Raw genomic sequence first — 13,226 nt, 5'->3', positions numbered from 1 at the left:
AAGAACAGAAAAGATATTAGAGATAATACTTATATGTCAGCTCACTCAAAGGCAATGCTCTTAGAAATTCCCAGAAAGGATAAAATCCAGTCAATAATTCCTCATCTCCAACCCCACCCAAAACTATACCACGTGACCTAGAAGTTTACCTTCATCTCCATCGATCACTGAGATCTCTTCATCCATCATCATCAAGGGATCACCCTAGAAAAGGAGATGCAAACCACAGGATGGAGTGGACAGAAAAAGGGAAAATTAGAATTCTGAAATCATTTTCTTATGGATGTCCTTCTGTGGCATCAAGGAATCAAAAAATTTTTCATTTTCTTTTTTTCGTGTTGCTTGGAATTAAACCTAGGACCTCATGTATGCTAGGCAAATGCTCTACAACAACACTAAATCCTCTCAAATTCTTTGGTACCAGGGATTAAACCCAAGGGTGTTTAACCATTGAGCCATATCTCAGTCCTTTAAATAAATTTTTTATTTTGAAACAGGGTCTTGTTAAATCGCTGAGGCTGGTTGTGAATTTGTGACCTCCTGCCTCAGCCTCCTAAGTCTCTGGGATTGCAGGGGTATGACACCATACACGATTCCCTTAAGAAAAATTGCTAATGAAAGGAGCCCTCACAAAAATTTAGAAGCAACCAACTATAAAAAGAACAGGAAAGTAAAACTTGAAAGATCAGTTCTTATCAATGGTACAAAGATAATGAGATTTAGGAATTTACATGTAAGTAATATTCTTTAACATACAGTTTGAGGCCACCTCCTCCACAAAGCTATCCCAGATCTTCCCACATTGGCATTTTATCATGCTTCTCTATTGATTCTTTATAGTGTCAAATGGTATCTAATTTCTATTATAAATTAATCAAAAAAACTTAAAGATTTAAAGAACAGGAGAGGACAACTATTTACAGTAGAAAAAAGCTAGATTAAATGAAAATTACCTCATCATCTTGGTCCTTTGGGGGGCCCTGGAGTGGTTTATATTCCGGATCTTCACAATCCTTATCAAAGTCAACCCTAATATTATTAAGAGGCAAAAGAAAATGTTAATAAAGCAATAAGAAGAACCTAGGATAAAGATCTGGCCAAACATGTAATTTGCTACGGAACAGTTTTTAATATAATGCTTGAAGAATGACGGATCATTTCTGAGAAAATGGCAAAGTGCCATTCATAACTTTTTGAATTTGAAATACTTTTTTATTTCTTTGGTTAAATATAGGTTAACACTATGTTATCCAGATTGGTCTCAAACCTGTGGGTTCACATGATCATCCTGTATCAGCCTCTGAAATAGCAGAGACTACAAGCATGCAACACCATGCTTAGCTTAAAATGAAATACTTTGATCAGAATACTCTCTTTTGATAGCCCCTTTTCATTCTACTCCCTCTCTTCCATAATGTTCATTTATTATTTCATTTGAATGGTCCATGCTTTTGTTTGTTTTCACTACTTTGTTCTATTGAGCAGAAGGGTGACATAATAAGTGATTTGCAATGAATAAATGACCAATTTCCTTTGAGAGTCCTATACAATGCAAGCTGAAATTATATACATATATTCATCTAAGAGAAATTTCTCAGTCATGTAGGAATGGATAGGTATTCATTAATTAAGCTAACAATTTCACATGTCCTTCAGGTCTCCATGGAGAAGTTTTGTTAAACTCACTGGCACCCAAACGAGGGCAATGATGCCCTCTCGGTATCAGCATGGCAACTCGTCACTGGGACATGAAGTCAAGCAGAATAAATACTTTTATGTGTTAGGCACTATTGGGAGATGACATACCACAGCTAAAATTTGCCCGAGACTCTTTTTACATAAATTACATGTTTGCCTGACTGTTATATTTCAAGAGAATTATATTAAATGCCATTACTTTTAGTTAGCAGCTTCTGTAACTGTGTAGAAAAGTATTAAAAATTAAACAAATTGAACAGAATATTAAATAAGCAATTTGGGAGTAATAGTGCTTTCCCCACTTAGTTGTGTTTTAATTTTTTAAAATAATTTTTATTTTTTCTTTGTAGTTGTAGATGGACAGAAGCCATTTATTTATTTATTTATTTATTTATTTTTATGTGGTGCTAAGGATTGAACCCAATGCCTCACATGGTAGGCAAGTGGTTTGCCACTAAGCTAAAGCTACAGCCCCATGTATCTTATGTTAATGTATAGAATATACCAGTTTGTAGAGTCCTATCTCCTGAACCTTACTCTTTATTAAGGATTTACCACAAATAAGTATCATTAAGAATTTCAATGTGTTCAAAGTTAGAATTATGTTACCTTTTAGCACAAGCAACTAATTACCTTTGTAGAGTACATGCAAAGGTTTAAAAGAATTAAATAATAAAACTTACCCTTCTACTATGTCAGAGAAATTATCTAACACTCGATGTTCTGCTGCAATGGCTTTGTCATCTGGTCGACCAGCCTTTTCCAGAAAGCATAAGGCTGGGTCTGCCCTCATAGTATTATATTTTTCATAGCCTAAAAGAAAAAAGGTCTTAAAATGAAGAAAATAAGAGATTTGTTTTGCCATTATGCTAACTTTGACTACTGAAAAAATTAGAATACATGAACTACTTTGCTCAAAATCCAGAATATAATTAACATTACTTGGACAGTTTTTGGGTCATAATTTTTTTTATAGTAATTTAGAGTCATGAAGGGTTTTAACCTAGTGACTATGAAGAATTTAATTAAGAAATTTACATTATGGTGGTAGGTGTATATAGCAATTTATCAGTAATCTTTTTGGCATTATTCTTATTGCAAAGATGAAGAAACTGAAGTCAGGGCTGGGGATGTAGCTCAGTTGGTAGAGTGCTTGACCGCATGCACAAGGCCCTGGGTTCAATCCCCAGCACCACACACACACACACACACACACACACAAAAAAAAAAAAAAAAAAAAAAAAAGAAAGAAAAGAAACTGAAGTCAAATAATTAAGGTCACACATTCTCATATGAAGAATTAGAAACTTGTACCTGCAAGTAAATAAGTACTCAGTGAATATTTGATGAATACTAAATCAATGAATGAACACATTTCAGGACTTTTGGACTCTATCTCACAAGAAAATCTAAGACTACAAATGTTCAGTTTTTCTTGTTCCATTAAATTTCTCAATAGCATGTAGATCAAATGCTATTACTATTATTTCATCAAAGTAAACAGGAATTTTATGCATTTGTTTTTATTTTTTTGGCATTGCTGGGGTTAGAACCCAGGACTTCATGCATGTTAGGCAAGAGCTTGAAAAGTACTTTTCTCATTTAAGAAAGCAAGCAGAAAGTTTATTAAAAGAGAAAGTGAGAAAAAGATCCAGAACTCCCTGCACAGCATGTTTGGGAGGGGCAAGAGTGCCCTTAAAAAGTACTTTTTTTAGGGGCTGGGGATTTAGCTCAAGTAGTAGCGTGCTCGCCTCGCATATGTGAGGCACTGGGTTTGATCCTCAGCACCACATTAAAAAAAATAATAATAATAATAAGTGAAATAAAGGCATGCTGTCTATCTACAACTAAAAAATAAATATTAAAAAGTACTTAAAAAAAAAAAAGAAAAATATTCCAATACATGAAAGTGCTGGCAGTTAGCACTGTTCTTTTTTTTTTTTGGTGCTGGCAATTGAACTCATGGCCTTGTGAAGCACTCACTGCTTTTAATTCCTAGGATTTGTTAATAGGCAAAACTACAAATTAGTCTTTTTCATATTGCTTAAACCTAAAATGCCACAAGTATTGAGCATTTAGACAAATGGGACTTTAGATAAATATAGCATTTTTGGCAAGCCACAGAAAACCATCAAAATAATTGTTTATCATTAATAGGAGTGGGCATATCTTACCTCCTGATTTGTGGAACCTTAACTTATAGATCCTACAATATTCAGTGGGGTAACATACTGGGTAAAAGTGATTAAAGAACACATGGGAGACTCCCTACTTTGAGATTTAACTATTTACCTATTGTTCCTTCAATATCTATTCAGCGGATTTAACTGTAAGTTTTTTTCTCAAATACAAATTTAATTTACTGAAGATCACTTGTATACCTGAAGCTCTGGGTTTGACCCCCAGTTCCGAAAAAAAAAAAAAAAAAAGAGTTCAAGGTCAATGAGATAATCTGATTATGTATGAGCATTTTGATAAATGTCCCATCTGTGAACAAAAACCTTCAAAAGGAAAGAGGCTAAAAGAGATACTTACCATGCTTAAAGACTCCAATAAGTAGGGATTTGTCAGCTTCACTGTCCCACCATGTTGTTGGAACCTCCAATTGATCCACTACTGGGAACCATATGTCAATCTCACTAAAGGTATATAAGAGGGCACAGTCAGGAAAGCAATCAATGTTGGAAATTAAAGTGATAATCCTTGGAAAGATTATTACAGTTATATTCCTTTATCCATCAATTTAAATGTTCATGTATCTGACATATTTCCTTGCACTAGTGTCAAAGTATTAGATTAGAAATCTAATATGAAAATTGTCAGATATTACAAAGTTAGTACAAAAAGTAAAGTAGACCATTATTCCTAGAATAAAGCAGGGCATAAAACTCAAACAAAGAAATCACAGAAATACTTTACCTGGCAATGGCACCCCCTAACACCTTCTCTGCCTGGTCTCCAATAACCTCCTGTCTTAGGTAGTATAACATTCGTACTCGCAAAAGTACCCTAGAAGGGTGGGAAGAAAAAGGTGGCTTACTAACAGGGTACAAAGTTTGAGGAGGGACATATCTTGACTAAATTCCATCCTTACTTGTTACACTGATGTTTCAAGTGCTTCTTATAACTCTCATCTTGGAACAGAGTATCAGGGTTATACTTCCGGATCCAATCTGCCTTATGTATATCAAAAGTACTTTGTGACTTTACTTTTTTCCCCTTGCGTCCACGGGGCACAGGGATAGATAGACCTGGGAAAGGGGAGACATTGAAGACTTGGATTGAGAAAAACCCTTAGACTTGCAAAGGACTACATAATTTTTAAAAAGATAAAAACTAAAGGGTTGATAATTACCTGAATGATTCTGCAATTCTTTTGTCTTGCCATTTTCAGCAGGGCTAATCAAGTCCCAAATAAAGCCTTTGATATTTTCATCCCCACGGTAGTGTAGCAGACAGTACACAAGGATGGCACGACATATTGTCTCCACATCTCGTTCAGTCATACGTCGTTTGAAGCGTCCATGAGACAAAATATCTCGCCATCGTCCCCAACTAAAAAATAGAAAAGGAAACATAATAATATTTTGGTGGGGAACTCTAATTCAGTGATATTCCTCTGACTCCCAGAATCACATCTCCCAAAATACGGAAGACAAAATCTTGAAAAGCACTGTTAAAAAAATAGAATGAACTCCCTCCAAGACACAAAATTTTCATATGCTCTTCTATGTGGCCATATATCAATCAGAATGTGAATGTTCTACTTTTAGTGTCAAGATGGGTTCTTACCCATATACCAACAGGTGCTTTTCTACCCGAAAGCAGTCAGTGCGCCCATAGGCATGATGGCGGTCATGTCTACGGGAGCGTGGTCGTTCATCATCCTCACTTTCCAAATCAGAGAATTCTACTAGGTCATCATCTTTCAGAGTGCTGAAGTGGCGGGTCTGTTTCCGTACTCTAGGTGTGTCAATCACCAAGTTATTCTATGCAGAAAATAGAAGGAGAAATAACTATCCATGATATGCTCATTATCAAAGAATTAAGATAATTATGGATTGAATAGTTTTGGATATGAGAATGCTCAGAATTTTTTGGTGTTCTTTTTGTACACATTAAATCATCTGCAGTGACTCAGGAAATAGAATTAAGTGGTAGATATCTAAATAATTTTCTAAGTTCTCCAAGGTAGAAAGTTTTTATGATAGCCCTCGTATATAACAATATACCATTCATAAACTGATTAGCATTGAAGAAACAGAGCAACTACAAAGACTGAAAGTTGTGAGTCTTCTGCAACACTTCCTCCCTAAAGGAAGAATAAGCTCACCTTGCTATTGAGCACATCCATGTCTAAGTCAGCCTTTTTGGCCCATTTTTGCCAAAAGTTGGGATCATCCAGAGAAATATCTGTTCTATTTTCAGAAGCAACAAAGCTTGCCTAGTGAGGAACAAAAGCAGAGTAAAGTTAAATACAATGTGTTTTTAAGCAATGGGAAATCAGCAACTACACTTAAAAACCATTTAAATCCTGGGGATTCCTTTCTCTATCTCTGCTTTTCTATTATCTGATAAAGGCAAAACATGCCTTGGCAAAGGTAGAACCTTTTCCTTCAGATTCAATGGTAATGGTTGTTGTTCGCCTTAACAAGATCTGGTCTATATCCTCTTCACAAAATTTGGAGCCCTCATCATCTTCCTCCATTATAGCTGCATAAGCTCCTTTTCTTAAGAGATCTTCAATCTCCTTCTTGGAGAATTGCTGGATCTGCAAACATCAAGAGAAAGATGAAAAGCCTACTAAGAGAATATTATCTAACTATGTCATAATATTATATTGTAATAAATAATAATACAACTATTTATAATAAAACTTGTGAAAAAATGAAAATCAAGGCAGTCAATTCCTGTACAAAACCAGCTTTTATCTCCATCACTGATTCACTACATACTTAGCTGTAGACTATGACTTACTCCTGTAATGTTGCCATCCCGACCGCTCATAGACTGAAGTACAGCTTTATCCAATCCCAACTTGAGGCTAGCCTTATCAAACATCTCCCTTTCATAGGAATTACGAGTGATGAGACGGTACACCTTCACTGCTTTGCTTTGCCCAATTCGATGACACCGTGCCTGGGCCTGTTTTTTTTTTTTTTTTTTTTTTTTTAATGGAAGGAAAGCAAAAAAGGTAACATAAAATTGAGGGGAGGTGTAAAAGACACATAATATCAATTCATAATTCATTTAAATTTATAAAGCAACATGAGAATAACCCAAAACCAAGAGTCAACTTCAAGATGAAATTATTGCCCCATCTAATAAGCCAGGTCAGCAAAAACATCTGCTTCTAAAAATAAAGTTTTATTCAAAAAGAGTCCTACCCATTTACTTTAACAGTGTCCATGGCTGCTTTGATACAGAGGCAGAGGTCAGTCGTTGAAACTGAGACCATATAATCCACAAAGCCTACATTTAATATAGTTTCCTTTAAAAGAAGTTTGCTTACCCCTGACCTAACTGCTACCTCTAAGTAAAAAGCCCATACTTTCTGAAGGGTCTAAGAGATACTGATCATGTTGAAAACTTTCTTAGGCAGTTAGTTCATAAGAAAATAACTTCTTTTACCTGTAGGTCATTTTGAGGATTCCAATCTGAATCAAAGATTATGCAGGTATCTGCAGCTGTAAGATTAATACCAAGTCCACCAGCTCGAGTGCACAGCAAGAAGACAAAGCGGTCTGAGTCAGGCTTGCTAAAGCGGTCAATAGCAGCCTGTCGGAGATTGCCTCTAACTCTTCCATCAATACGTTCATATAAGTACCTTGTGAGGGCCACAGAGGGAAAAAAATTAAGTGGCTAAGCAGAAGAACCAAATAAGAATCAACAGCAGCCTATCCATATATCTAGTTGACCTATAATCACATAAATTGAGAGCGAGAGCCCTAAATATTTCTCATATTATAACTGGTTAACTCTAAACCTAGGCTCTCTTACTCTTTGAAGCTTTAAGTCTTTTTTTCGAGAAGCAGTGCTGGGGATGAAACCCAGAACTTCGGGCATGTTGGATCAGTATTCTACCACAGAGTTATAACTCCAGCCTTCTTTGCAGTTTTATGAAGACACAGTAACCACAAAGATGGGATGACTATTTTCTCACCTCCTCTGGATTAGATAATCCTCTAGGATATCTAGGCAGCGTACCATCTGGGAGAAGATCAGAACTTTATGGCCACCAGCTTTAAGCTTTGGAAGTAACTTATCAATAAGAACTAATTTGCCAGCTGAACGAACCATGGCCTGCAGGTGGAAGTCATGAGGTATAATATGGCAAGCTTCCCGAAATTCAGTTAGGATTTTTTCTTCTGCACCTGCCAAAAGGAAAAGAAAAAAAGAAAAAAATTAAATCTGATATAGAGACTCAGGAAAACACATTAAGGCTTATTTAATTTGATGGTTCATTTATTTGTGATAAGAATGCAAAGTAAGGGTTAGAGTTATGGCTCACTGGTAGAGTGCTTGCCTAGCATGTGTGAGACACTAGATTCAATTCTCAGTACTGCATATAAATAAATAAATTAAATAAAGTTCCATTGATTAAAAAAAATTAAAAAAAAAAAAAAAAGGGCAAAGTTAAAAAAACCTAACTGGCCAGGCATAAAGGCAAATCCCTGTCAGCCCAGCAGCTCAGGAGGCTGCTGCAGGAGGATTGTAAGTTCAAAGCCAGCCTCAGCAACTTAGTGAGACCCTAAGCAACTCACCAAGACCCTGTCTCTAAATAAAACATAAAAATATGGCTGTGCATGTGGCTCAGTGATTAAGTACCCCTGGGTTCAATCCCTGGTATCAAAAAATAAAGTTATATTTTATTAAAAAAAAAAATCTGACTTGAGATCAACATTTGTTACACACTGAAGTTTACACCAATTCATCTTCCATTGTGTTACATAAAACATTCCAGGGACTGGGGTTGTGGCTCAGCAGTAGAGCACTCGCCTAGCATGCATGAGGCACTGGGTTCGATCCTCAGAGCCACATAAAAGTAAATAAATAAAATTGTGTCCAACTAGAAGGAAAAAAAAAAACACCCAAAAGACCCCTAACAAAATGGGTATTGGTAAGGACATTTATTCAGAGTAGAGAACAATCTGTTCTTATTTATGAACTTATAAACAGCAAATACTGTTTAATTTTGCAGATTACCCAAGCCCAAAAGTATGGAAAGAACCAGAGAAAGATGATCCAGATAACAATCAAGTTTTTGAAAGGACAGTCCTTGCTGGGTGCAGTCACCCTCACCTATAATCCCAGAGATTCAGGAGGCTGAGGCAGGAGGACTGAAAGTCTGAGGCCAACCTTAGCAACTTAGAGAACTTCAGAAACTTTGTGAGACCCTGTCTCAAAATAAAAAAGACTGGGGACATAGCTCATGGCAAAGCACCCCTGGGCTCAATCCCCACTACCAAAACACAAAACCAAACAAAAAAACCATACACACAAATAAATAATCAAAGAACCTTTCCCTATTACTCACAGTACCAACCCCTAAATTGGGTTGAATCAGTCAATGTAACCATTATCCCTGAGGAATATCACTGAGAGAGGAAACAACAATTCTCTCACCATTGATGAGATATGGATGATTGCAGCACTTGCGCAACTCCATCATTGTATTGAGTAGATTAGGCATGTTGGTATGACCTGCTCCTTTGGAAAGAAAGGAGAAATTCTTTTCCAGAATAGCCCGATAGTATTTCTTCTGAATGTTAGTCAGCTCTACTTCAATAATAGTTTCCTGTTTAGGAGCCAAGTTTTTTTCAACATCCTCTTTGAGTCTTCTCAGCATCATTGGCTTAAGAATGGCCTGTAGCTTTTGAACCTAAAGAAAGGAGAATAAATGAATGACATGAGTACATTTTCATATGGAAACATGGAAAAATAAGTTTTCCACTATCTAAGGAAAGCCAACTTTGAACAATGCCACAAACGATGTGGGCAAGAATTCAGAAAGACACTTTTTAGGTCCTGGGTTCCTCATCAGACAGACTTCCTACCTGTTCCTCTGTCTTGAGATCCCCAAAGTCCTTGAGGAATTCTGATTCCGAGGGAAATTGTGAAGGTTCCAAGAAATGAAGCAAGCTGAATAGTTCCTCCACAGTATTTTGCAATGGGGTTCCTGTGAGTAGCACTTTGTGTTCCTAGAGAAAACAGTGATAAAATAAAAATTAAAAATGGAAAACAAAAAAGCCACACAGGACTAATAGTGTTTTCCATCTATAATGGCATTAGACCAGATTACTATGTGAATTTTTCTTTCATTTCTTCCCTCTTTTGATAACATAAAAGCATTTAAGAAATTACATGGCATTATTTAACATAATAAAACAACATAAAGGTTATAACAATAAGCAAATAAATAGTAACCCAGACTATGTTTTCCAATTTCATATGCCTCAACATTACACTCCCCCATATATTATAAATTGCCCTCCTGTAGGGAATGTACCTATGTGGATTAAGTACAACCATCAATCCTAATTACCTCTTGAATCTAGGCTTGCCTTGTAACTTGATCTAACAAAGAAATCACAGCAGAAGTGATACTTTCTGAGTTTGACAGCTTATCTCAAAAGCCTTGCAGCTTCTGCTTTTGTCCTTTTGGAACACCATCCTGAGATCACCTTGTAAAGAAGACCCATTTGGCCTACTAGATTATGTAAAGCCATGTGAAGACAACCCAGATGCTTCATTCAACAACCAGCATTAATTGCCTGTTGCAGTAATGACTCCTAATAAGACCATCAAAAACAGCTTAGCTAAGCTTAGCGTAAGTAGCTGAGCTAGAGAATAATGAAAAATATAGGTAATTTTAAGCTAGTAAGTTTCACAGTGTTTTGTTATGCAGGAATAGGTAATAGTAGAGTTTCCCACCACTCCTCCTGGTTGTAAACCACCATTTCTAATTCTAAAATGTACAACTTTTATACAAATCCCATAGGCCACACCCAGCATTCAATTCAAGATTTTGATTCTTTTTATTCTCTGCCAATTTAGGATTATTGTCATTCCACAGGTACAGTTAGGTCCAGTTTCTTCCCACAAGTTGGAATGGGGAACTCACCAGGTCCATGTGCTTGAGGCTATCAAGCAGCTTGCAATTACGGTTCTTTAGCCGATGGGCCTCATCAATGATGACACAACGCCATTCAATTTCACGAAGCTCAGGACAGTCTGACAAAATCATCTCAAAAGTAGTGATCAAGGCATCAAATTTGTAGGCACCTGGGATGAGGCGCCCCTAAACATGAAGGTAATGAAGTCAGAAAAGGTCTAAAACATACCTAAGGAGTTCATCTGAATTACTTTCCATACTCAGGTTTAACAAACTACAAAAATGAAATTTTTAAATATTAGGCAATACTGAACATATAGGACAAAAATAAAAGTGGCAACAGCTAATACAGTACCTGTTAATAATGGTTACTATTCTAAAATTTGATAGAATCATCAAATTGTTCTAACAAAATTAAGAGTTACAAAATGTGATTTGAGAAAATTTGGCTTGGAAGTAATAAAATCCACAAAAGATAAACAATAAATTTGATATTGAGAAGATGGATGGCTCAATTTTTTTTTTTCATATTTACATAGAAAAAGGACTGATTTTGATGAAAATTTCAGTAGACTAAAAAAAGAGAAAAGAAATGTTTAAGTTCATAATGATAGAGATCAAGGAATTTAAGTGCCTAAATGAATTTTACTTTGAAAACTACTTCAAAAGTCAGCAATGTTGGTTAAAAAAAAAAAAAAAAATTTTTTTGTACTGGGGATTGAACCCAGAGGTAACTTGCACCACCAAGTTACATCCTTTGCCCTTTTAATTTTTTATTTTGAGATAAGGTTTTGCAAAGTTGTTTATTAGGACCACAGTAAATTACTGAGGCTGGCCCTAAACTCATGATCCTCCTAACTTAGCCTCCCAAGATACTGGGATTATAGGCATGTGCTATCACCCTGGCTAAAATCCTATGTAAAATTTACATATTCATAAAATAAAGTCAGAACTTTCACTCAATCAAAATGTCTACAGGGTAGAAATAGCAAAATCAAAACAATGTCTTGCATATTGCTGCACAATAATGTCTTAAATCACACAGAGCCTTAACTAAAGCCTTAAATTCATACACAACCCCCCCGCAAAACACTAACTACCTTGGCATTCCCAATACACACAACTCACCCGTGAATCTTTGCAGTACATTTCATATTGCTGAATCATCTGCCGGCTTGCCAGGCTACCATGGTATACAATAGTGTTCATCTCAGTCCATGTATTGAATTCTCGCTCCCAGTTAGTAATTGTTGATAATGGAGCAATGACCAAGAAGGGGCCATGAATGCCAACATTATATACCTCTTGCAAGAAGGCTATGGACTGAATAGTTTTGCCTAATCCCATTTCATCAGCCAGGATGCAGTTTTGCCTGATTTACCAGGGAAAAAAGCAGAAATTCAAAATACTGTGTGTGTACATGTAATTTCTTTTTTTTTTTTGGGGCATTGGGGATTGAACCCAGAGCAGCTCTATCACTGAACTATATCCCCAGGTACAGAAACAAGACCTTACTAAGTCGCTGAGGCTACCTCAAAACTTGCAATTCTTCTGCCTCAGCTTCTTATGAAAAAAAAAAAAAATCCCTAGATTAAACTTATATTTTATGAATCCACTCTTGTCTTTACCTGTTATACCAATTGAAGAGCAGCCAATTGACCCCTTCCAACTGATATTCCCGTAACTGATTTCTGTTTTTATATTCATGTGACAGCTCCAATTTCTTCCAGGCATTTGCCTGTGGACGATTCTAAAACAGAAAATTTGAATAAATGGAATGGAGACACTAACAAAATTAGGCAAAACGTAATACATAATTCTAGTACTTTAAGTCAACTAAAAAAATGCACTGGGCACTATTTTGGGAGGAGAGGGATCCTGGGGATTGAACCTGGAATGCTTAACCACTGCGCTACATCATCCCCCGCTCCTTTTTTACATTTTATTTAGAGATAAGTTCTCATTGAGTTGCTAAGTATTTTGCTAAATTGCTAAGACAGGCTTTGAACTTGCAATCCTCCTGCCTCAGCCTCATGTAATCCCAAGCTACTGAGATTACATGTGTGCACCACAACACCCAGCCCACTGGTCACTTCATTATTTTGGAAATTGGGAAATAAAGGAAAAGAATAAAGTACTTGTCTTTTTTTTTTTATATAATCTCTCTCTCAAGGTAACTAATAGTAGATGAAACAAACTTCTTTATACAATGATCCTAAATGGCTGATGACATCACAAAATGCAACCAGATGGTAGTAAACGCAACTGTCTATGAAGTAGATTCAATAGCCTCCCTTCTCTATCTGATCAAGCAGCTAGAACAGTGATATCTAACAGAAATGTCTACAATGTTAAAAAACATGGCTAGTGGCTGCCACATTGGACGACAACAGCTCTAAATCTAACTAACAAT

General features: G+C 36.2%; 1 protein-coding gene across 10 annotated transcripts in view; it reads right to left on the bottom strand.

Annotated features, from left to right (window-relative positions):
- Window positions 1-13,226, bottom strand: part of CHD8 (chromodomain helicase DNA binding protein 8) — a 62,111-nt gene that overhangs the window by 8,768 nt on the left and 40,117 nt on the right. For 9 of the 10 annotated variants that reach the window (XM_081292614.1, XM_081292613.1, XM_081292621.1 and 6 more), the window contains 18 exons: window positions 12,442-12,563; window positions 11,942-12,185; window positions 10,823-10,999; window positions 9,756-9,899; window positions 9,325-9,580; window positions 7,862-8,072; window positions 7,330-7,525; window positions 6,676-6,843; window positions 6,290-6,469; window positions 6,032-6,142; window positions 5,491-5,687; window positions 5,054-5,253; window positions 4,793-4,973; window positions 4,618-4,707; window positions 4,234-4,337; window positions 2,382-2,511; window positions 954-1,029; window positions 150-204 (listed from right to left, as the gene is read on the bottom strand). In XM_081292614.1, coding sequence (XP_081148740.1) covers window positions 150-204; window positions 954-1,029; window positions 2,382-2,511; window positions 4,234-4,337; window positions 4,618-4,707; window positions 4,793-4,973; window positions 5,054-5,253; window positions 5,491-5,687; window positions 6,032-6,142; window positions 6,290-6,469; window positions 6,676-6,843; window positions 7,330-7,525; window positions 7,862-8,072; window positions 9,325-9,580; window positions 9,756-9,899; window positions 10,823-10,999; window positions 11,942-12,185; window positions 12,442-12,563 — 2,842 coding nt within the window. The remainder of the gene's footprint in view (window positions 1-149; window positions 205-953; window positions 1,030-2,381; window positions 2,512-4,233; window positions 4,338-4,617; window positions 4,708-4,792; window positions 4,974-5,053; window positions 5,254-5,490; window positions 5,688-6,031; window positions 6,143-6,289; window positions 6,470-6,675; window positions 6,844-7,329; window positions 7,526-7,861; window positions 8,073-9,324; window positions 9,581-9,755; window positions 9,900-10,822; window positions 11,000-11,941; window positions 12,186-12,441; window positions 12,564-13,226) is intronic. The other variant, XM_081292618.1, reaches the window with a different exon arrangement.

Source organism: Spermophilus citellus (genome assembly GCF_964194105.1).
Source record: "Spermophilus citellus genome assembly, chromosome: 4".
Lineage (NCBI taxonomy): Eukaryota > Metazoa > Chordata > Mammalia > Rodentia > Sciuridae > Spermophilus > Spermophilus citellus.
This window is presented reverse-complemented; position numbering and strand designations above follow the sequence as displayed.